General features: G+C 42.9%; 1 protein-coding gene across 6 annotated transcripts in view; it reads left to right on the plus strand.

Moving 5' to 3' along the window:
• The first annotated feature begins 11,222 nt into the window (after positions 1–11,222).
• Positions 11,223–23,729, plus strand: part of LOC112231799 (pericentriolar material 1 protein-like) — a 34,501-nt gene continuing 21,994 nt past the window's right edge. For 5 of the 6 annotated variants that reach the window (XM_042311975.1, XM_042311979.1, XM_042311978.1 and 2 more), the window contains exons 1-10: positions 11,223–11,400; positions 14,564–14,687; positions 15,503–15,754; positions 17,614–17,937; positions 18,577–18,747; positions 19,483–19,593; positions 19,959–20,139; positions 20,269–20,378; positions 20,759–21,041; positions 21,321–21,513. In XM_042311975.1, the coding sequence (XP_042167909.1) occupies positions 14,583–14,687; positions 15,503–15,754; positions 17,614–17,937; positions 18,577–18,747; positions 19,483–19,593; positions 19,959–20,139; positions 20,269–20,378; positions 20,759–21,041; positions 21,321–21,513 (1,730 nt within the window). In that variant the 5' untranslated portion in view covers positions 11,223–11,400; positions 14,564–14,582. Of the gene's footprint in view, positions 11,401–11,530; positions 11,550–14,563; positions 14,688–15,502; positions 15,755–17,613; positions 17,938–18,576; positions 18,748–19,482; positions 19,594–19,958; positions 20,140–20,268; positions 20,379–20,758; positions 21,042–21,320; positions 21,514–23,729 lie in introns of those variants that run through there. The other variant, XM_042311976.1, reaches the window with a different exon arrangement.

Consider the following 23,729-nt stretch of genomic DNA (forward strand, 5'->3'; position numbering starts at 1 on the left):
AGTTCACATACACTCAATTAGTATTTGGTAGCATTGCCTTTTAAATTGTTTAACTTGGGTCAAACGTTTCGGGTAATCTTCCACAAGCTTCCCACAATAAGTTGGGTGAATTTTGGCCCATTCCTCCTGACAGAGCTGGTGTAACTGAGTCAGGTTTGTAGGCCTCCTTGCTCGCACACGCTTTTTCAGTTGTGTCCACAAATTGTCGATAGTTGAGGTCAGGGCTTTGTGATGGCCACTCCAATACCGTGACTTTGTTGTCCATAAGCCATTTTGTCACAACTTTGGAAGTATGCTTGGGGTCACTGTCCATTTGGAAGACCCATTTGCGACCAAGCTTTAACTGATGTCATGAGATGTTGCTTCAATATATCCACATCCACATCTCATGATGCCATGTATTTTGTGAAGTGCACAACATGATGCGGCCACCCCCGTGCTTCACGGTTGGGATGGTGTTCTTCAGATTGCAAGCCTCCCCTTTTTCCTCCAAACATAACGATGGCCAAACAATTCTATTTCTGTTTCATCAGACCAGAGGACATTTCTCCAAAAAGTATGATCTTTGTCCCCATGTGCAGTTGCAAACCTTAGTCTGGCTTTTTCATGGCAGTTTTGGAGCAGTGGTTTCTTCCTTGATGAGCGGACTTTCAGGTTATGTCGATATAGGACTCGTTTTACTGTGGATATAGATACTTTTGTATCTGTTTTCTCCAGCATCTTCACAAGGTCCTTTGCTGCTGTTCTGGGATTGATTTGCACTTTTCACACCAAAGTACGTTAATCTCTAGGAGACAGAATGCGTCTCCTTCCTGAGTGGTATGACGGCTGAGTGGTCCCATGGTGTTTATACTTGCGTACTATTGTTTGTAAAGATGAACGTGGTAACTTCAGGCGTTTAGAAATTGCTCCCAAGGATGAACCAGACATGTGGAGGTGTACAATTTTTTTCTGAGGTCTTGAATGAATTCTTTTGATTTTCCCATGATGTCAAGCAGAGGCACAGAGTTTGAAGGTAGGCCTTGAAATACATCCACATGTACACCTCCAATTGACTCAAATTATGTCAATTAGCCTATCAAAATCTTCTAAAGCCATGACGTCATTTTCTGGAATTCTCCAATCTGTTTAAAGGCACAGTCAACTTAGTGTATGTAAACTTCTGACCCACTTGAATTGCGATACAGTGAATTAAAAGTGAAACAATCTGTCTGTAAACAATTATTGGAAAAATTACTTGTGTCATGCACAAAATAGATGTCCTAACCGACTTGCCAAAACTATAGTTTGTAAACAAGAAATTCCTGGAGTGGTTGAAAAATGAGCTTTAATGACTGTAACCTAACTATGTAAACATCTGACTTCAACTGTATGTCAAAATGCTGAATTCTCGCAATGTAGCAAGTCTTTCTCCATATTAAAAAATCTGATTTATTGAATTTTCCATGTGATCTATGATATATTACAGGGCACGTAATTTAATGTAACAGGCTTAACAATTCAATATTCATGCACAAAATCTACTTAAAATATCAAAGGGACGCAAAAGGCACTAATTTCATGGAACGACACACCTACAAGATGAATGATCCAGAGTTGATTTGCTTTCTTAACAGTCTTGTCCATATCCTGCTTCTTATTCTAATCTCCTGACAGAAGATCTCTGTGTCTTAATTGTCTTTCTTCTTTCCACTATCTTCCTGTTTTCTTTCTTTGTGGATAAACAGCATATGCCTGTTGAGGTTAACCTTGTAATTGAAGCTTTTTCCACATTCTCCACATTTAAATGGTTTCTCTTCCATGTGAATCATTATATGTTTGGTTAAGTCACTCTTTTGCTTGAAGCTTTTCCCACAGTCACCACAGGTAAATGGTTTCTCTTCCGTGTGAGTCAGTAAATGAGAAGTTAGGTTCCTCTTCCTGTTGAAGCTTTTCCCGCAGTCACCACAGCTAAATGGTTTTTCTCCTGTATGATTCTGGATATGATCAATGAGGGTCTCCTTGCGATTGAAGCCTTTCCCACAAAATCCACAATGAAATGGTTTTTCTCCTGTGTGAATCATTTTATGTCTGTTCAGAGTCTGCCTGCGAGTGAAACTTTTACCGCAGTCACCACAACAAAATGGTTTCTCCCCTTTCATCTTTCCATTTTCGTTCTGTTTTCTTTCTTTGTGGACAAGCAGTATATGCCTGTTAAGGCCAACCTTGTGATTGAAGTTTTTTCCACAGTCACCGCAATTAAAAAGTTTATCTTCTGTGTGAATCAAAATATGTTTGGTTAGTTCTCCCTTCAGCTGAAATCGGTTCCCACAGTCTCCACAGCTAAATGGTTTCGCCTCTGAATGAATCCTCGAGTGCATCTTCAGTCGGCCAACCTGAGTGAAGCATTTGCCACAGTCAAGGCAGCAATGAGGTTTTTTAGACGTGGTGCTGATTTTTTTAGATTTCCTCAAAGGTTTGAGATCCAACAGTTTAGAGTCACTCCCTCTGTCCTCCACAGTCTGGGTCTGGGGAATATCACATTCACTATTCACACAAGGAGGAGCGAATATGAACTCTATGATGTCAGCCTCCTGTTCCTTCTGCTGCCCTACCTCGTGACTGGTCCTGATTTCCTTCTGCTCTTCTTTAATCTGTGTGGGTGCTGTGCCCTCCTGTCCCAGACTGGGGCTCCAATCCTGCGCACAGTGCTGCTGCTCAGGTGTAACCTCCTCATCGGAGACAGCGAGAGAGAACTGGAGGGAGTTTATTTTACGTAGTTTTATCTCCGGTGTGATCCGCAGTAGTCTCTGAAGCCGGTAATTCTCCTGTTTAGAACGGGAAATCTCCTCCTTGTACCCCTCTACCATTTTCTCTACTACGTCAAAAATCTCCACTGCAGCCACCATTAAACGCTCACTAACAAACACACTCAATGACTGTAGTTTAGACATTTTAGAAAACTGAGAGTTCGGTATTCAGTTCACTGCATCTAAACCCACGCAAAGAATATGCCTGATGCAAAATCTAAACAATCTTCCCTCTAATTCTACTTCCGTGTTGTTTTCTTCTTTTGTGTTTGTCAGCGGTTGGCTTGTCCCAAAAAAGACAACAGCGCCCCTAGCTGTAATATAATAATGGAATTTATACAATGGGTGGTTCTAATTCTGAATGGTGGTTAAAACCGCATTCCAGCCGGTGTCTATTCCACAAAAGAAATATATGATGTTAAAATGCCTATGTACTCTGTTCCATCTGATTGAGCAATCCACTGTTTCATCAGCCCAGCTAAGCAATTTATAAACTTGATCTCCACTATAAAAAGCATCTAGACATTATCTCACATTTCTTTTAGACTAACATTTTGTTTTAAACTGCAGAGATTTGTATAAACCTTTCTGTCTGTCTCTCCGACATTTGCAACATTGAATATTGAAACAAATTCGATCTCCAGCTTATAGTAATGTATGTGTTGGGAGTCGGGACAAGACAGACAGGAAGCGTTTCTCAGCCAGTCGAAATCATGAATCAGCTGTTATCATTTTTATGGATTTACACAAAGAAATGTCAATTGAAAAAAGGTCAAATGATACGAATGTCATCTAGTTTTAACCGAACCGATAGAATGATTGACCAGCCGGCTTCGATAGCAACCCTAGATTTGTGTCGGGACTATATCTCGTGGAAGGATCAAATAGTATGAATAAATTAATAAAAATAATATTGTTAATGAAAATATGTCAATCATTATTTTAATATGTTGGTAACCTGTTGTTTGGAGGATATATTGGCACGGTTGGCCGGCCCTCGACTTCATCTCGTGCCTAACAACACCAGTGTCAATATATCCTCCAAACACCGGCTTCGAGGGCAATATCACGTAAATATCCAGTATGCAGTAACAGATAAGATGAAACATTATGAGGCTGTAGAGATGCCGTTGAAATACAAACTATTGGGAATAAAAAAGTCTGTACGTCAAACCAGATGGGTTATTGAGATGAGAATTAACATCCTTTCAGGAAATGCACTGGGGTAATAATAACCAGAGTTGATTATCTTGAGATATTGAAGAATCCTAGTACCTGGCTCTGCAACGTTCCACTCCTTGTACTCCGTCTTTGGCATATTACATGGGGTACAAGGATAGCCGAACAGAGAATGGCAAGCAAGCTAGAAAAATCTCACACATGCTGATGAAAAACACAATAATTATGACTTCGTTAGATTAAGAAAGCAACGGTTACACCTACGTGCCACAGAACCATAAGGAGAAAACGTAATCGATCTTGTCTGCTTCATGGTTAGCCCATTTCTTTGTGAATCAACAGATACTGTGGAAAACAATGGGTCATTAAAATGACTGGTTGATCAAAGTAAAGGAATTAAATCTGGAAAGGAGTGTGGATTGTTGGTACATGAGTGCACATTTTAGTTTTAGCTCTGCACTATCACACGTGTTTCTAATCAAGTACATGATACGTGGTTAATTAGTTGATTTTATTCGCAACATCAGTTATTAATAACATCAACATTCTCTCATCACCCCTGAGATATATTCCAAAACCAATGACCATGAACTCTCGTTTCTAAAAACGTGAAAATATCAATATTACAGCTGCGTGACTTTCCTCAGAGCAGGACTGGTTTCCTACAATACTCTGCACTGTTTGATAATTATATTGTCATTCAAATCAAATAATACTTTATTTACATAGAACGTTTTACAAAAGTAAATATCTGAAACCTACATGAAGGATGTGGAGTTCCTTTGCTTTCCTAACAGTGTTGTCCATATCCTGCCTTCTTATTCTTAAACCTATTCCCCTTCAGGAGACTGAAAAGATTTGGCATGGGTCCTCAGATCCTCAAAAGGTTCTACAGCTGCACCACCGAGAGCATCCTGGTTGCATCACCGCCTGGTATTGCAACTGCTCAGCCTCTGATTGCAAGAATCTACAGAGGGTAGTTCGCACGGCCCAGTACATCATTGGGGCCAAGCTTCCTGCCATCCAGGACCTCTATACCAGTATACCAAAAATTTTCAAAGACTCCAGTCACCCTAGTCATAGACTGTTCTCTATGCTACCGCATGGTACCGGAGCACCAAGTCTAGGTCCAAGAGGCTTCTAAACAGATTCTACCCCCAAGCCATAAGATTACTGAACATCTAATCAAATGGCTACCCAGACTATTTGCATTGCCCTCCCCACCTCTTTTACACGGCTGCTACTCTCTGTTATTATCTATGCACAAGTCACTTTAATAACTCAACCCACATGTAAATATATTACCTCAATTACCTCGACTAACCGGTGCCCCCGCACATTGACTCTGTACCTGTACCCCCATATATAGCCTAGCTCTTGTTATTTTACTGCTGATCTTTAATTATTTGTTACTTTTATTTTTTTGTATTTTTCTTAAAACTGCATTGTTGGTTAAGGACTTGTAAGTAAGCATTTCACTGTAAGGTCTACTACACCTGTTGTGTTCGGGGCATGTGACAAAATGTGATTTGATTTGATCTCGGCGATTCTATAGTAACGTCAACCTGAGTTAAAAGGAAGTTTCACATTTCCAAATAAAACCATGGTTTCACCTGTGGAAGTTCAGATCCTTTCCTTGACACTCCCACCCAAGGGGTTCTATAGAAACAGCAATCAAAAATTGCATTGATGTTATTTGTCCATTCTGTGAGACATTTTTGTTTCTGATCTTGTGTGCAAATGTCACATCCATAACACTGGAATTGCTCCTCTGTCTCAACTGTCTTTCTTCTTTCCATTTTTGTCCAGGTTTTCTTTCTTTGTAGATGTTCATGGTCTTGGCTCAATTTGTTTCTAAAGCTTTTCCAGCAGTTACTCTCCTGTGTGTTAAGAGTAACCTTTTCATTTAAGCTTGTCCCACAGTCACCACAGCTAAAGGGTTTCTCTCCTGTATGAATCCAAATGGGGCTCTTCAGGGCGCCCCTTAAGATTGACATTTTTTACCCCACTGAGGTTTCTTTTAGACGTGGTGCTGGGTTTAGTGCTGGGTTTAGTGTTGGGTTTCTTCAATGGAGGGTTTGGAACCCAACGGTAGGCTGATGTCAAGTCCTACTGGGTCGCTGCTTGCGGCTGATCTGTGGCTGGAGGCACAAGAAAACATGAGCAATGTTCAGAGAATGTCATTTAAAAACATACTCGTTCCGTTCTCAGGAAGAACAAAACTCTTCCTATCTCGTTAAAGTGCCCACTAATTGGCCACACCTGATCTAGAAGTGCTTGTTTCCTTTGAAATGGGGTTTGTGTGAATCGACTGAAATGAACAGCTTTGTATGAGTTACAAAGACATGGCACGCTAGCTCCATCCTGACGGCACAGTGGACCATAGAGAAGAGAAGATCATAGGTTTGAATCTCACTTGATGCCGTGCCACAATACAAAAATGTATGATTGTATGACTAATGCCTAAGCAAATGAAATTCCAAGTGTACTATCTGTGCTTGTTATTACACGTTTTATTGGAACATGTTCTCAGAATGTTAATTATTTTCAAATAACTTATCATTTCCATTCTCAGAACGTTACTAAAACCTCCCAGGGAAAAAACTTTCAGGGAACCATAGTAAAAAGTTCTCAGAACCTCCCTGCCACCTAAAAGTTCACAATCCCAGTACAGGCAAATGTTTTACTTCCATTCTAAGAATGTTTAAAACATGTTGTTTTTTACCGGTCAGGAAACGTATGGCTTTGTTCCCAGAACCAATAGGAAACCAAAAAAAGGAACCAAATGTGCTAGGTGGGTAGTGGCTGTTTAAGTTAAGAAAACTGAACCATTGATTACAACTTCTCTTGTCCCATAGACCACTTTCAGGGTGAGGAGCAGTCTAACATCAAGTTGTAAAATACAGAACTACTTCTTTAACATCCTTTCAGAGAACTTACTGGGGTAATAATAACCAGAGTTGATTATCTTGTGATGGAAAAAAATCACACTCAAGTGAATATTGATGCAAAACAAAACAAACACCAATTAAATTAAGAAAGCAACATTTACACCTATCATCCACAGCACAATGAGGAGAAAAATGATATTCTATGTGAAAAAACATGTTCTATGGTTATTTATTTGTAAATTAAGGAAGATAATATATTGTGGATTTTTGGTGCGTACATGAGTTCTAGGGAGATTCTCAATTGGGCTTCTCAAGTCCGTCCTCTCCTCGACTCATCCATCCTCCTCTCCTCTGTGACCCAGAAACTGAGGGGATTCGATTAATGCCCCTGGTGAACCCGGGATAGCGTTGAGCCCAGCACTACCACAGCTGTTTCTAATGAGGGACTTGAATCAATGATTGGTTCATTAGTTCACCCCCCCCCTCCTTTCCCCTGAACATTATAACATGTTTAATATATTGATTACATCAGTCTTGCCATTCTCTCACAGCCCTGAGAGACATAAAAAACATCCAGAAATTCCTGTTTCTAATAGGGTGAAAACATCAACGTACTTTCCTCACAGACCAGGACTGGTTTCCTACAATACTCTGTACTCTTTGACCATGAAATTAAATCAAACTCATTTTACAAAAGTAAATTAATCACACATACAGTACATTTATCTTAAACCAACAACATGAATGGTCCAGAGTTGCTTTGCTTTCCTAACAGAGTTGTCCATATCCTGCCTTCTAATTTCCATCCCCTGATCTCTGTCTTCCTTGTCTTTATTTAATCCAATTTTGTCCTGTTTTCTTTCTTTGTGGATGTTCTATATATTACTGTCCCGGTTCAGTTAGTGTCTGAAGCCACAGTCAACACAGCGAAATGGTTTCTCCCCTGTACCTTTTGCGAGTCTGCATATGCACAGGTGGGTTTTCCTTGAGTCTGAAGCTTTTCTCGCAGTCAACACAGTTAAATGTTTTTTTCTCTCCTGTGTGTGTGTCAGTAAATGAACAGTTAGGTTCCCCTTCTTGTTGAAACTTTTCCCGCAGTCGCCGCGGGAAAAGTTGGCTTCTCTCCTGTGTGAATCAGTGCCTGTTTGGTTAGGTCTCCCTTATGCTTGAAGCTTTTCCCACAGTCGCAACAGCTAAATGGTTTCTCTCCTGTATGAGCCCATATATGCCTGTTAAGGGTAACCTTCTGTCTGAAGCTTTTCCCGCAGTCGCCACAGCTAAATGGTTTCTCTCCCTTATGAGTCAGTAGATGTGCAGTTAGGGTCCCCTTGCGTCTAAAGCTTTTCCCACAGTCACCACAGACAAATGAATTCTCTCCCGTGTGAGTCTGCATATGCCTGTTAAGGCTAACCTTCTGTCTGAAGCTTTTCCCGCAGTCACCACAAACAAACGATTTCTCCCCTGTGTGAGTCAGTACATGCCTTTTAAGAGAAACCTTTTGATTGAAGCTTGTCCCACAGTCACCACAGCTAAACGGTTTCACTCCGGTGTGACTCCGGATATGCTCAGTTAGGTTCTTCTTGTGTCTGAAGCTCTTCCCGCAGACATCACAGCTAAATGGTGTCTCTCCTGTATGAGTCTTTATATGCTCATTTAGGGTCCCCTTGCGATTGAAGCTTTTCTCACCAGGAACCACAGCTAAAGGGTTTCTCTCCTGTATGAGTCTGTGTACGCCTGCTTAGGGTCCCCTTGCGATTCAATCTTTTCCCGGTGAGAGTTTTTTTTTTAGACGTGGTGCTGGGTTTCTTCAATGGTGGGTTGGGATCCAATGGTCGGCTGCTGTCAAGTCCTACTGGATCGCTGCTTGCGGCTGATCTGTGGCAGGAGACATTGTCTTGGTTATCTGGAGGGTCACAGGGATTGTCAAGGTGGGTCACAGTGACAAAAAGTTTGAGATTCACTGGTTTAGAGTCAGTCCCTCTGTACCCCAACGTTTGGTGAAGAGTCAAGGACTGAAGGCGATCCTCCTGATCACATTCATTTTTTCACACAGGAAGGAGTGAATATGAACTCTATGATGTCAGCCTTCAGTCCCTGAAGCTGCCCTACTGGTCCCGATTTCCTCCTGTTCTCCTTTAATCTGTGTGGGCTCTGTGTCCCCCTGCCCCACACTGGAGCTCCACACCTGCTTACAGTACTGTTGCTCTGGCGGGGGGGTCCTCTTCCTCAGAGACAGCGAGGGATAACTGGAGGGGGTATATTCTACATTGTTTTATTCCGGGTGTGATCCGCAGCAGTCTCCATAGCCGGTCATTCTCCTCTTTAAATTGGGAAATCTCCACCTGGTACTCCTCTACCACTTTCTCCATTACTCCCAAAATCTCTACTGCAGCCACAGTTAAACGCTCACTAGCAAACACACTCAAAGACTGTAGTTTAGACATCTTCAGTGGATTGACAATCACTGGTTTAGGGTCACTCTCTCTGTGCTTCCCCGTTTGGGGAAGAGTCAAGGACTGAAGTTGATCCTCCTGATCACGTTCACTATTCACACAGGGAGGAGTGTATATGAACTCTACGAGGTCAGCCTCTAGCCCTTGAATCTTCCCAACCCCCTGACTGGTCCTGAGATTCTCCTGTTCCTTTTTAATCTGAATGGGAGCTGCTGCTCAGGGATAACCTCCTCCTCAGAGTCAGCGAGGGAGGAGTGGAGGGAGTCTATTCTACGTTGTTTTATTTCTGGTGTGATCCGCAGAAGTCTCCGTAGCCGGTCATTCTCTTCTTCAGATCTGGGAATCTCCTCCTGGTACTCGGCGAAGACTTTCTCTACAACGTCTAAAATCTCCACTGCAACCACTGTTAAACGTTCATTGACAAACACAATCAAAGACTGTAGTTTAGCCATTTTCAGAGGACAGGTAGTTCGGCATTCAGTCGAAAACAAACTCGCCTCGACTTGCAGAATTGCTTGCGTTGCCGTCTTCTTTTGAGCTTTCAGCGGGTGGCGAGCCCAGAAATAGACAACAACGCCACCCGCTGGATTGTGTTTTGAGCTGGGCTAGATAAAATAAAAAAAGCAAGTTGGAAGGGTGATATTGTGAGTGTGATGTAAACGGAATCAATATAATAATCTATCTCCCGTATATAGTAATAGTTCAGATGAACGATAAGGCTGTACAGATATCGTTGAAATAGAAACAATTATATTGGGCATAAAATAACATAGCAGGAGAGAAGATGTTACCGTGTCAATCTGTTTTCACTATTTTACAATTTGATGTTAGACTGTTCCTCGCCCTGAAAGTGGTCTATGGGCCAAAATAAACTGTAAACCATGGTTCAGTTTTCTTTAAACAGCCACTACAATCTTCAGCTAACCTTAGCAGTGGTGTAAAGTAAGTCGTTTTTTGGGGGTCTCTGTACCTTACTTTACCTTTAACTTCACTACATTCGTTACATTTTGAATGCTTAGCATTACAGGAAAATGGTCTAATTCACACACGAATCAAGAGAACATCTCTTGTCATCCCTACTGCCTCTGATTTGGCGGACTCACTAAACACATGCTTCCTTTGTAAATGATGTCTGGGTGTTGGAGCATACCCCTGGCTATCCGTAAATAAAATAAAAACAAGTAAATGATGTCGTCTGGTTTGCTTTAGTCCCAATCAAAACTCGCCTACACCTATGTATGCTCGCCTACAATTCGACTTTAGCGCTGTCGTCTTATTTTGTGTTTTTCATCGGATGACGAGCATCTAGCTGGATGGAGTTGTAGAAAAGTTGTAAATTTGTGGTCGGACACATTATTCTGTAAACTTAAGCAGATCTTGCGGTGTTTTTTTTTTATACTTCTCTACAGTCTCAATGTATTATTAATATAGATTTTAGGGAGATTTTTTTTGATGTGTATGTGCGTGGCAAACTTTCAGCTCAGATGATAAGGGTAGGTTCTATTGATTCACAAAGGGGTCTGTTTGCTTATCATATAATTACAGCTAGTAACAGTTTGAATATTTACACGCTTCCATGACACTAGTGTGAGTGAATACTGTAAGTCATTGGCCAATTTGATTAAACTGAATTAAACTTGATCTGTTCAAAATTAAACTTTTAGGCTAAACACTGACATACTTGCAACGTAACGTACCAATAATTAACCATCCGAGAGCCCAAATAGTACCTTATTCAATAGGGGTGCCATTGCCTGTACATTTGTCCAACAATATTGTACACACAATTACAGTCACTTTGATATACTCCTTACATATCTGTGTGTGTGTGCATTTGAGGAAAAACATAACCGTATTGATGATGAGGTTCTCTTGTGCAAGTAGCACTACTATTTTATATCACTCCGCCTCCTTGAACAGGGAATATAATGGCTGACACTGGACCGATAACGTACATTGACTGAGGGGATTCATCAACAACACCGAAACGACTTAGTTCTATTCATTGAGAAACCAGCCTTCTCATGTCTCTTAGAATGAGCCGTTGACCATAACGTGTTACGATAATTTCTCAAAAAACTCACTGAGGTAATTCATTTATTTCCACTACTTTTATTAGCCAAGGCAAGTGGCTAGTTCACCACCAGCTAGCTAACTTAGCATCATCACGCAGCTCGCTATCAAGTTAGCTACCCCAAAACAAAACTAGGTTGGTGCTCTATTTTCGAGGAGTCATGGTAAGCTAATGTATTTAACCAGCTACGTGTACTCATTTTGAAACTGTTATAGACAACAATAACTAAGTAGGTAGCTAGCTATCTTGTCAGGCCGTGAAATCTTGTTTGTTTTTAGTTGACCAGCTAGCTAACGTTACCTAGAAAGGTCACGTTAGCTACTAACAAGTTGACGTTACCTACGCCAGTGCCAGCAAGGTATTGTAATTCCTAGCTAACTGTAATTCCTACTAGCAAGTGACAGTACTTCCCTCCCCGAATTGAACATCAGCTTTTGTTTTGAACATCAATTGTTCAAACTTTCCAAGGGCAGTGAATGCAACAATTAACGTTAGTTAGCCTTCAACGTATTTTCCATTATCCGAGTTTCACCCCCAGTTTTCGCGAGGAAGGTAGGGGAGTGGGGGGCTCAAGTGTTACCATGGCGTTCAACTTCATGTTGCCAAACAGTGACAAAGCCAAATGTAAACTAGTTTAAAATTGCATAGCTACATTTTGTATCCCAAATGATGAATAGGCCGCATCGATTTGTCCCCATACTTTGTTACGTTAGATGTTCTCAGAGGGGGGCTAGTTGTTGCTAGTGACAGTTGGCTCCTGCGAACTCACAGAATTGGAGGGAATTTCGTAAACTTGACCGGGAATTCTAGGGGTCTACACCGCAGAGGTTTAACGCAAATCCATCTAGACTAAACCGCGCCTTTTGTCGTGAAGTTAGCTAACTACTGTTAGTCATCAAGAAATCCTTACTCAATCCGCTACCTCTCCAATAGCAAACCAACCAATTAATAGTGGGTGACTGAATACACCGCACAGGTACGTAATCGATAGGTAAGGTAACGTTATTGAAATCGGTAATGTTTATTACTATTAGCTATGTCATAAATAAGTCCTACACTGGTTTGTGGCAAGCTAGTGATGGTGTGTTGGATTATTAACATTATGCTTCACATGTTATGGTTTAGTTGACTCTAATACTTGTCCTAGGTGAAAGGTCTGTGAATGTTGACTGTTGCTTAGTTGCAGGAACATTCCTCCGAACAAGGCACCGTTTCTGACTGGAGGCTGTTTCTGAAAGCAACAAACACCTCTACAGTCATGCACTCTGTTAATGTCATAACGATGTAGATACTAAGGAAACACACCTCTGTATATTTTCCATTTGGAAAATGTGTCCCAGACAACGTGACCTGATTATGTTTTAATTTGCTGTCAATTTGAGAAATGTTCCTGAGCTATAATATTATGCATTGTGTGTATAACCCATTAGGACGTCCACTCACGGTGCTCAGAATGACAAACATTTTGATTATGATATTCATCTTAACATAACATCCAACTCCTTTAATGAAGCAGACACTAAAGCATTATTTTCCAAAATGTGCTAAAATGCAACTTTTGGGAAAACAACACCATTACAAACAGCGCACCTGATGCCAGCGGTTCTATATGTGACAGAGATGACGATCTCTGTTAGAAACTTAGGTTGCTAATATAACTGGGATTTGATATGAAACCCAACAGGAGAGATGCTGGTTTAAATGGCATATGAGGAAGTATTTTTATAAAAATAATTGCTTCCATGTTTCTATGGTCAGATTTTTTCTAGGCTGCTTTGTAGCAAGGTAAAACATGCCACATAATATGAATAAAAACTTTCAGGTTTCAGACAATTATGTATGTTTTCCAAATGCATACTGCCGCCAGCTCACATTGCCAAGTGGTGGGTGACGCAGTATTAATATGCCTACTGTTACCTTTGTACTTAAATGGGAGGCGCGTTGTAATTGCCATTTGAGAAATAAAAATGTTAGATTTTTAATTGTGGCCATCAAAACCGTTTTGAACGGGTGACTGCGTTAGAATTGTTGCCCAATGACTGGTCTTATTAAAGGACATGTTTTACTCCAGCAACAACGAGCTGAGGAGCTGCTGCAGCTCTAGTGCTGTCTGACAAGCGTTATTTTGCTCAAAATAGGCTGTGTGCAGGTAAGAAATGATACATTACAACCAATGTTCCCTCGTTTTCTTCGTCACTGAGCAAATTTCAGGTCTGCTGAGAACAAAGTTTGAAAGTTGTGAAAATTTTGTGCAACTTCCAACGCGCTGTTACTCTGAGCACTGAGGTTGTATCTGCTGTAAGTTAGTTTTAACAGTGGCCATGTGTGTAGGCAACTGTGGCTATTTGATCATAATGTAGGCCTGCCAGAGTGGCCTAGCATAAAAAACAATGACACAAATGCGTCCCATAACATTTTAACATGGAAATAGCTGTTCTCTCTCAGCCTACAGTAGCAGCCAATGTGTGGTATTCAATGTAGGATTCCATGAGACCTTTGGGGAAAAAACATGCAGGGCTTGACAATAACCTCTTTATCAACTTTCCTTCAGACAAAGTGACTGAAAATGCTGTTTGACGCAAAAAAAATACTTTACAAAATAAAATGCGTTATTGTCATACCATTATTACAGAGAATCAGAAATGATGATACCCTCTGCCTATAGGCTTGAATAAGCTAAGTAGCCAGCCTCAATTTTCTTTTTATACACACATTCATGTTGTTACTCTTGTGGACAGAGTACATTGGAGGTCGATCATGATTGACAGGTTGGTGACCACTGCTCTGGAAGGTTGAGTGAAGTTATCTGTGAGCTGATATTTCTGTGCCGCAGTCCCGGGGGAGCAGACTCCAATTTTATTTCCACTAAATGTAACAAAATAACCTAATAGACGATTAGGATGACCGTGAAATGTATTTCCATCAATTAATATAAAGCATTATTTTTGCACTGGGAGGATTTTTATTTTATTCTCCTGCTCAATTTGGCTGGCAACAATTTTATCTGCTTCATTTTCTTAATTGTCCTAAAGCCAACAATTACCAGCTAATGGAAAACCTGGTGGGTGTGTGTGTGTGTGAGTAAATGAGTTGTTTACAGTATGCCAGTATGAAAGTGTCTCCAGTCCAAATCCGTTCTATAGTGTTGACTGACGATGCATGTCAACGACCCAACAGGTGCGGAGCGGAGGAGGACATGGCAACAGGGGGCTCCCCCTTTGACGACTGCGCAGACGAGCAGGAGCTTCATAACTGGACCGTTACCAACGGCAGCAGCCTGGAGGACAGGCTCAACAACATGGTACAGAGGAGACGAGGGAGACAATGTCTGTGTCCCAAATGGAACCCTATTCCCGACGTAGTGCACTACCTTTGACCAGGGCCCTATGGGTCCTGGTTGAACGTAGGGTACTGCTGAATAGGGTGGCATTTGGGACCATTGAGAATGGACACTAAAAGGCTAAATCCTAACTGGAGATTTGCGAAAGTAACAAAAATCTTTGGTTGCATAAGTAGTTTGTGGAAATATAGCCCCACAGTGGAGGTGTCATAATACCTGTAAAGCCTAGAGGCCAAACCAGGGAAATGGTTCCAATCATTTCCCCACCATTCATCTACATAAAACACAGTCCTTATTTGACGTGTTTCTAAAAACCCTTATGGGGAGAAAATGAATGGCGCAAAAACAGTTGGAACTATTTCCCTGTTTGTCTGCTAGGTTTTATGGGTATTATGACTCACACTGTGGTATCTACAGCTTTAGTAAGGATTCAAAGTGAAGACTGACTAGCTTTAGAGTCTTTCAATCTACCTACAATGCTGACCAAAGCAAGACATGGATTTGAAATGGTGTATTGGTGTTTATTGTAGTGTGTCCTCTTTGGGCAACCATGATGTGCAGTACATGGTATTACATAAAACACATGTATATGTCCATATGAGCTTCTGTCCTTTTAAACTCCAGGTTGAAGTTTAGGTAAATGTCAAAGATCAGCTTCCCCCTCCCTCAATCCTAACCCGAACCATTTGTGGGGAGGAAATGCAAAACTGACCCAAGACCAGTGTTTAGGGATAACTTCACCCTACACCCCTTTTGAGCTCCCTGTCCCCCCTCAGGACTGGGGCATCCAGCAGAAAAAGGCCAACCGCTCGACGGAGAAGAACAGGAAGAAATTCTCAGCCGGCGGCGTGGCGGAGAGCCGACTGACCAATGACATCTCCCCGGATTCCACACCTGGCACGGGGCGGAGAAGGACGAACACCCCTCACACCTTCCCCCATGTCAAGTACACCACCCAGATGTCGGTGCCCGATCAGGCCGAGCTGGAACGTCTCCGGCAGAGGATCAATTTCACTGACCTCGATGAGGTGAGAGGATTCTCCCTAGAGTTTTCTGAACTATGCATTTCTTGGTGGATTCATCTGTGATTGTTGGGGGTTGGTGTCTGGAAGGGGGGTAATAGTTAATCCGGAAATGTGTAGAGTAGTGATGCACCGATATGACATTTTTGGCCAATACCGATATCCAATATTTTCCTTGCCAAAAAAAACTGATCCCGATAATAAAAAATAAAAAAAAAACGTTTATTTAACTAGGTAAGTCAATTAAGAACAAATTCTTATTTACAATGACAACCCACTGTTCCTAGGTCAACTGCCTTGTTCAGGGGCAGAAGGACAGATTTTTACCTTGTCAGCTCCGGGATTCGATCTTGCAACCTTTCGGTTATTGGCCCAACGTTCTAACCACTAGGCTTCCTGACCGATAACTAGGGTTGCAAAATTCTGGTAAATTTCTCAATTCCCAGGTTTTCCAGAAACACTGGTTGGAAAACTCCAGGAATAAGCAGGAAATCCAGGAATCTTCCAACTGGGATTTCTGGAAAACTTGGAATTTGATTTTTGCAACCCTACCGATAACCAATATTTTAAATGTTTGTGGCATTTTAAGCAGTCTAGTTAAATAGTTATCACACACACGGACACATCGGTCTAAGGCACTGCATCTCAGTGCAAGAGGCATCACTACAGTCCATGGTTTGAATCCAGGCTGTATCACATCCAGCAGGTATATTTCACTGGTCATCCCCAAAGCCAACACTTCCTTTGGCCCCCTTTCCTTCCAGTTCTCTGCTGCCAATGACTGGAATGAATTTAAATCTCCCTTATATCTATCACCCTCTAACTTTTAAGCATCAGCTGTCAGGGCAGCTTACCGATCACTGTACCTGTACGCAGCCAATTTGTAAATGGCACACCCAACTACCTCATCCCCATGTTATTACTTACCCTCTTGGTCTTTTGCACCCCAGTATCTCTACTTGCACATCATCTGCACATCTATCACTCCAGTATTAATGCTAAATTGTAATTATTTCGCCTCTGGACTATTTATTGCCCACCTCCCTTCTCTTCTACATTTGCACACGCTGTATATAGATTTTTCATTTGTTTTTCTATTGTGTTATTAACTGTACATTTGTTTGTATAACTCTGTTGCTTTTGTCGCACTGCTTTGCTTTATCTTGGCCAGGTCGCAGTTGTAAATGAGAACTTGTTCTCAACTGGCCTATCTGGTTAAACAAAGGTGAAATAAAAATCATAACAAACATCTGGCCGTGGTTGGGAGTCCTACAGGGCAGCGCACAATTGACCCAGCGTCGTCCGGGTTTGGATTTCGCCTTTTGAGTTGTCTCGCTGAACTTCTCTTACTCTTTCAAATGACTGCTTGACTTGTTGACTGCTCGATCCACACAGCAGACGTTTTGTGGGCTAGGTTAGGAATGCTGTGTTGCACGTGTAGCGCAAAATTTTACATAGCGTCAGTATGTCATGTATCTACATTATATAGGTATGCTTATACATTATATAGGCCAGCTTTGACATCGGGCCGATACCGACGTTGGCATTTTTAGCTAATATTGGCCGATTCAGATATATCGTGCATCCCTTGGGTCAATTTCACCAAAGATGTTGTGGAAGGGTACTGTTCTTGTTAAAAACGTGCACTTGTTGTCTTTAGGAATGTGAATAGTTAAACTTTCAATGTTCCAAATAACCTTCTTTCCAGCGTTTTATATCGCAGAGGTTCTGCTGCGTTGTTCTGTTTCATAGTACTGGAATTTCGTCTGGAAGCCAGGTTACTGTAATATAGACTGGAAGCCAGGTTACTGTAATATAGACTGGATGCCAAGTTAAGACACATCCCTCGCTCTCTGTTTTCTCAGAGGAGCATCGGCAGTGACTCCCAGGGCCGTGTAACAGCAGCCAACAACCAGCGAGAGCTGGCGGCGGAAAACAAAAAACCCTTCAAATTCCTGCCGCTTCACGTGAACACCAACAAGAGCCGGGAGGCGCCCTCAGCCTCGGCCCCCACAACCCCCTCCGTCGCCGCCACAGCCAAAAAGCAGAGCCCTGGCCTGGGTCTCAGGGACGCGTTCACCACCTCCCAGCCCAGCAATGACACCCCCAGGCTAGGTAGAGGGGCCGAGAGAGGGCTCCTTCCCCCTAGGGAGGATGGGAGGGGAGAGCTCAGCATCGACAGTAGCCAGGTAGGCACTTGGGATTACTGAAGGATTAGGGCTTTTCAGGACTTGTATTTTAGACTACACACATACAGTGTATGTTTTGTTTGCTCAACTACATATTGCACAATGCAAATTATTGAAGTTTGTAGTTTCAATACTTAGTTAAAATAGAACAGACATAGGACAATGCATACGATCAAGGTAGTTTAGTTGTGGGTAAATTTGTTCTACTCAGTAACCCATTTTGGACAAATCTATATAAATAGCATACCTTGGAACAGCATTTTCACCATTTAGTATGCTTGCACTGAACTGATCGTCCTGTACTGGCTGCAAACGATCAAATGGCGTGCTGTGTTCTCACTCCTGTAAGAAAATAAATGGTAGAACAAGGATGGGAGCCTAGGTGAGCAAGATGACGATGAAAGCAGTGTGTATTGAGGGCAATTTTAAAAATATGCCACCACCGCAGGTTCCCAAGTGAGTTCTACCCTCGTTTAGCTCAGTCTGCAGTGAGCGGCCTGGTATCTGCACTCTCTCACACTATTTCTCTGTCTCGCTCTCTCTATCATTTACACTCACACATGCTCTTTCTCTCTGTCACACTATCTCATACACATCCTGTCCCTCACACACCCTCACATTCTCTGGTGTCCCTGTCAGGTGGTGAGCAAGCTGATTCAGATCCGGGAGTACATCGGCAAGGCCAGCTCCATGAGGGATGACCTGGTGGAGAAGAAGGACATCCCGGCCAACGTGGAGCGCCTCACCCACCTCATCGCCCACCTCAAGGAGCAGGAGAGGTCCTACCTCCGCTTCCTGCAGAAGATGCTGGTCAGTACAGTATGCTGGCTTATCCCGGCTTTCTCACCGTCTCTGTCTCGTTGTTTTTCTCCTTTTCTCTCGCTTTGGCTTGATCTGTCTCATTATTTACATTTAAAAAAAAAAAAAACTCTTTTGGCCCATCTCTCTTTCCATCCTGTCATTTAAGGATGAAAGGGGCTGTTTTCAGAAGACTTTTAGTTTCAATTCACTTTTTCTATGGTATTGATAGTAAAAACAAGCTAAGCTAGCCTTCTTGGGCTTTTGCCTGTTAAAGAAGCCTGCAGTCCACTGCTTCTTTCTCACATTGCTGTTGATAGTTCAAGTTGTTGTGTTTGGGAACTTTTCACTGCACCCTGGTCATGTATTTTTTAAATTTTATGCCAAGTTGTCTGAAACACGCCGACAAGACAATCGTGTATCTTGTTCCATTTGGCAGACAAATCTAGGACATTACACGCATTGCTTCTGACCTGCTGGATGGCACATGTCATTTGATCTTGCTATCAATATTAAATGGGTTTACCCCCCTCTGGCATTTGTGAGTAATTATCAGCAGTCCTTCTATTTTCATTATTGTATACTCATTTTATCACTCCAACCACTGTTCAAGTATTACATTGAAAGGGAAGGAAATGCTTGAGGAGACCTGGTTTCCATAGCCACTACACAGTCGGTATAGGTCAGTCCAAAGAGGGGGCTTGCAGTAGATGCCTACTATTTTACTGACCGCCCCCTCTTCTGTAGGCGAGGGAGAACGAGGCGGGAACACTGGACTCGGCCGTGGGTTCAGGTTCATTGCCAGAGAGCGCCTCCCTCAACATGGAGGTGCGCTCCTCGGACGCCTCCAACGCCACTGTGAGTAGCCAATCCTTTAGTTCTGACAGCCCCTTCTGCTTCAGCTATTTTTTTTGTACAATTATTTATTATTATTATTTTTGTAGTAGAGGAGTTTGGATTGGTCACAAACGAGATCATCTGATACGCTGACTAGGGATTTGCAGTACAATCTCTACCAGATAGTAAGACGCTGCTTCTAGAAGTAGACACCCAAGCAGACTGAGGCTAATCTTATTGCCCACCATCCCTCCCTCTCGTCATTCCTTGCTCTCCCTCCCCCTCCCATTGCCGGTGTAACACCAGGAAGTCTGCGCGGTCAGCTTCTGACGCACAGCCAGTTTTGCTTGTGCTGGCGATTTTTCTAATGTGTGTGTCTCCAACAGGGCCGTGTTGCAGGCCGCAGTGAACAGAAGGAGGAGCTGGAGAACTTGAGGAAGCAGCACGAGCTCCTGAAGAAGATGCTGGAGCAGCAGGAGCAGCTCAGGGCTCTACAGGGCCGCCAGGCAGCACTACTGACCATGCAGCACAGCTCCCAGCACGCCTCCCACACCATGGCTGACACTGGTGAGACACGGGCCGTATAGAGGGCGCATGCAAAGGAGCACACACACTTACTGGACACACAGCGCACATGCAGAACAGGTAGCTACACACACACATACGTAACCTTTTTTCATTTGGTGTGTGTTCCAGTGCCGACAGAGACCACAGGCAGTGTGTCAGGGCTGAGCATCACCTCGGAGCTGAACGATGAGCTGAACGACCTCATTCAGCGCTTCCACAACCAGCTGCACGACTCCCAGGTACCAGCAACATACAATACCTGGTCGTATGAATTAGGGCACACTAGCCAAAAGTATTAGCATTTTCTTCTGTCTGATGCCTAATGTATACAACCCTGGCAAACATCAAAAGGTAGCACTTTACGCCACAGGCTGATGTGGTAAGAACAAGGTACTGTTACCCCTCTATTACAGACGTGGTGTATAACCCTGTAACTAGAATGATTACATGAAGGGATAACTGGGCAAAATGAAGTCTTCATGTTGAGTAATTAGAACTTGTTACCATGTTATTGTCACTTTATCCCGTGTGGTAATGTGAAGTGCTACCCATCAAAGTAATATATGCTGAGTTTGTGGTCATTCACCTACTAACATCCTGTCTGCCTTTCCTTCCTCAGACCAAGGCAGCAGTCCCAGACAACCGCAGACAAGCCGCGAGCCTCTCCCGGGAGGTCTGCCGCTCTCGCTCCTCCCAGCCTTCCCCTCCTCCCCGCTCTGCCGCCTCCTCCTTCCTCCTTCCCACCCCTCTCACCTCCCTGACCTCCATCACCCTTACGTCGGCTTCGGCGGCGAGCGCCAAGCTGACCAAGCTGCAGGAACTGCAGGACAAGAAGCAGACCATGGACAAGATCCTGCAGGAGCTGCACTCGCTCCGTGACCAGACCCTCAACAACAACTCCTGTAAGTTATGGTTTGTCTCTTAAACTGACTAGGAGTAGGTTAACACCGTCAGGGATGGAGTGGGGAGGTTATATTTTATTATTTTGCTTACTTGAACACCTGCAACTGCCATTTCCTGCAATCTAGAGCAAAACATTGCCTTCAATCATAACAAACTTATGTTTTTTTTGTGGCGCAGCTCCCATCTTACATTCTTTGGGGAGAACCCTGGTGCATATGATAGAAGCTTGTAAGTTTGCTGTCGTGCATGTGTGAGTGATGTGTGGGTTGGTCCCTCAGGTCGCAGCGCCAGTGTGCCCCTGTCCTCTCAGCATAGCCTGGCTCTGGGCGCGGACCCCTCCTCGGACCGCCCTTCTGCCCTGTACAGAGAGCCCAACGGGGCCTCAGCCATAAGACGGGATGCCTCCACCTACCACCCCTCCACACACACCCAGCAACCCCAGCATGAGGACGCCCCAGCTGACAAACTCCGGTACTAAACTCAAACTATTATTATGATCAGTGCACATCACACCACATTTGTATTCATGGGGCAACAAAAGGAAGAAAACTGACAAACGCAGAGGGACTTCCTGGACTTGCCCAAATCAAGTTTTATTGGTTGCATACACATATTTTGCAGATGTTTTTGCGGATGTAGCGAAATGCTTGTGTTCTCCAACAGTGCAGTAACATAAAAAAAATCACAACAATACACACATCTCTAAAAGAATGGAAATGTATAAATATATGGACGAGCAATGTCCGGAGTATGAGTATGTATGTACACTACCGTTCAAAAGTTTGGGGTCACTTATACATTTCCTTGTTTTTTTTGTCCATTAAAATAATGTCAAATTGATCAGAAATAGAGTGTTGACATTGTTAATGTTGTAAATGACTATTGTAGCTGGACACAGCTTAAAAGAATTATGGACTATCTACAGAGGTCCATTATCAGCAACCATCATTCCTGTGTTCCAATGGCATGTTGTGTTAACTAATCCAAGTTTATCATTTTAAAAGGCTAATTGAGCATTAGAAAACCCTTTCGCAATTATGTTAGCACAGCTGAAAACTGAAGATTTCTTACAACGCCGTTTACTATACCTTTCACAGAACAGCGCAAACTGTCTCAAACCAGAATAGACAGAGTGGGATGCCCCGGTGCACAACTGAGCAAAGAAGACAAGTACATTAGGGTCTAGTTTGAGAAACGGACGCCTCACAAGTCCTCAACTGGCAGCTTCATTAAATAGTACCTGCAAAACACCAGTCTCAAGGTCAACAGTGAAGAGGTGACACCGGGATGCTGGCCTTCTAGGCAGAGTTGCAAAGAAAAAGAAAAGGGTTTTTCTAATTAAAAAATGATAAACTTGGATTAGCTAACACAACATGCCATTGGAACACTGGAGTGATGGTTGCTGATAATGGGCCTATGTAGATATTCCATTAAAAATCAGCCCTTTCCAGCTATAATGGTCATTTACAACAACAATGTCAACACTGTATTTCTGAGCAATTTGATGTTACTTTAATGGACAAAAAAATGTGCCTTTCAAAAACAAGAGAATTTAGAAGTGAACCCAAACTTTTGAATGGTGATATGTGTACAGTGCATTCGGAAAGTGTTCAGACCCCTTTTCCACAATTTGCTACCTTACAGCCTTATTGTAAAAGGGATTAAATAGTCCCCCCCCCTTTAATCTACACAGAATACCCCATAATTAATTACAAAGGAATTATTATTTTTTTGACATTTTGCAAGTGTATTAAAAATAATGAAAATATTACATATACTTAAGTATTCAGACCTTTTAGTCAGTACTTTGTAATCGCTGCCAAATCTGCTTCAACAGCCTCGAGTCTTCTTGGGTATGATGCTACAAGCTTGGCACACCTGTTTTTGGCAAGTTTCTCACATTCTTCTCTGCAAATCCTCTCAAGCTCTGTCAGGTTGGATGGGAAGTGTCGCTGCACAGCTTTTTTCAGGTCTCTCCAGAGATCTTCGAGCGGGTTCAAGTCCGGGCACTGACTGGGCCACTCAAAGACATTCAGACTTGTCTCAAAGCCACTCCTGTGTTGTCTTGGCTGTATGCTTAGGGTTGTTGTCCTGTTGGAAAGTGAACCTTCGCCTCAGTCTGAGGTCCTGAGCACTCTGGAGCTGGTTTTCATCAAGCTTCTCTCTGTACTTTGCTCTGTTCAGCTTTCCCTCGATCCTGACTAGTCTCCCAGTCCCTGCCTCTGAAAAACATCCCCTACAGCGTGATGCTGCCACCACCATGCTTCACCGTAGGGATGGTGCCAGGTTTCCTCCAGACATGACGCTTGGCATTCAGGCCAAAGAGTTCAAGCTTGGTTTTATCAGACCAGAGAATCTTGTTTCTCATGGTCTGAGAGTCTTTAGGTGCCTTTTGGCAAACTCTAAGCGTGCTGTCATGTGCCTTTTTTTACTGAGGAGTGGCTTCCGTCTGGCCACTCTACCATAAAGGCCTGATTGGTGGATTGCTGTAGAGATGGTTGTCCTTCTGACAGGCTCTCACCATCTTCACAAAGGAACTCTAGAGATCTCAGACTTGTTGGTCACCTCCCTGACCAAGGCCCTTCTCCCCCGATTGCTCAGTTTGGCCGGGGGGCCAGCTCTAGGAAGAGTCTTGGTGGTTCCTAGCTTCTTCCATTTTTAAGAATGATGGAGGCCACTGTTCTTGG

Source organism: Oncorhynchus tshawytscha, linkage group LG34 (assembly GCF_018296145.1).
Source record: "Oncorhynchus tshawytscha isolate Ot180627B linkage group LG34, Otsh_v2.0, whole genome shotgun sequence".
Classification (NCBI taxonomy): domain Eukaryota; kingdom Metazoa; phylum Chordata; class Actinopteri; order Salmoniformes; family Salmonidae; genus Oncorhynchus; species Oncorhynchus tshawytscha.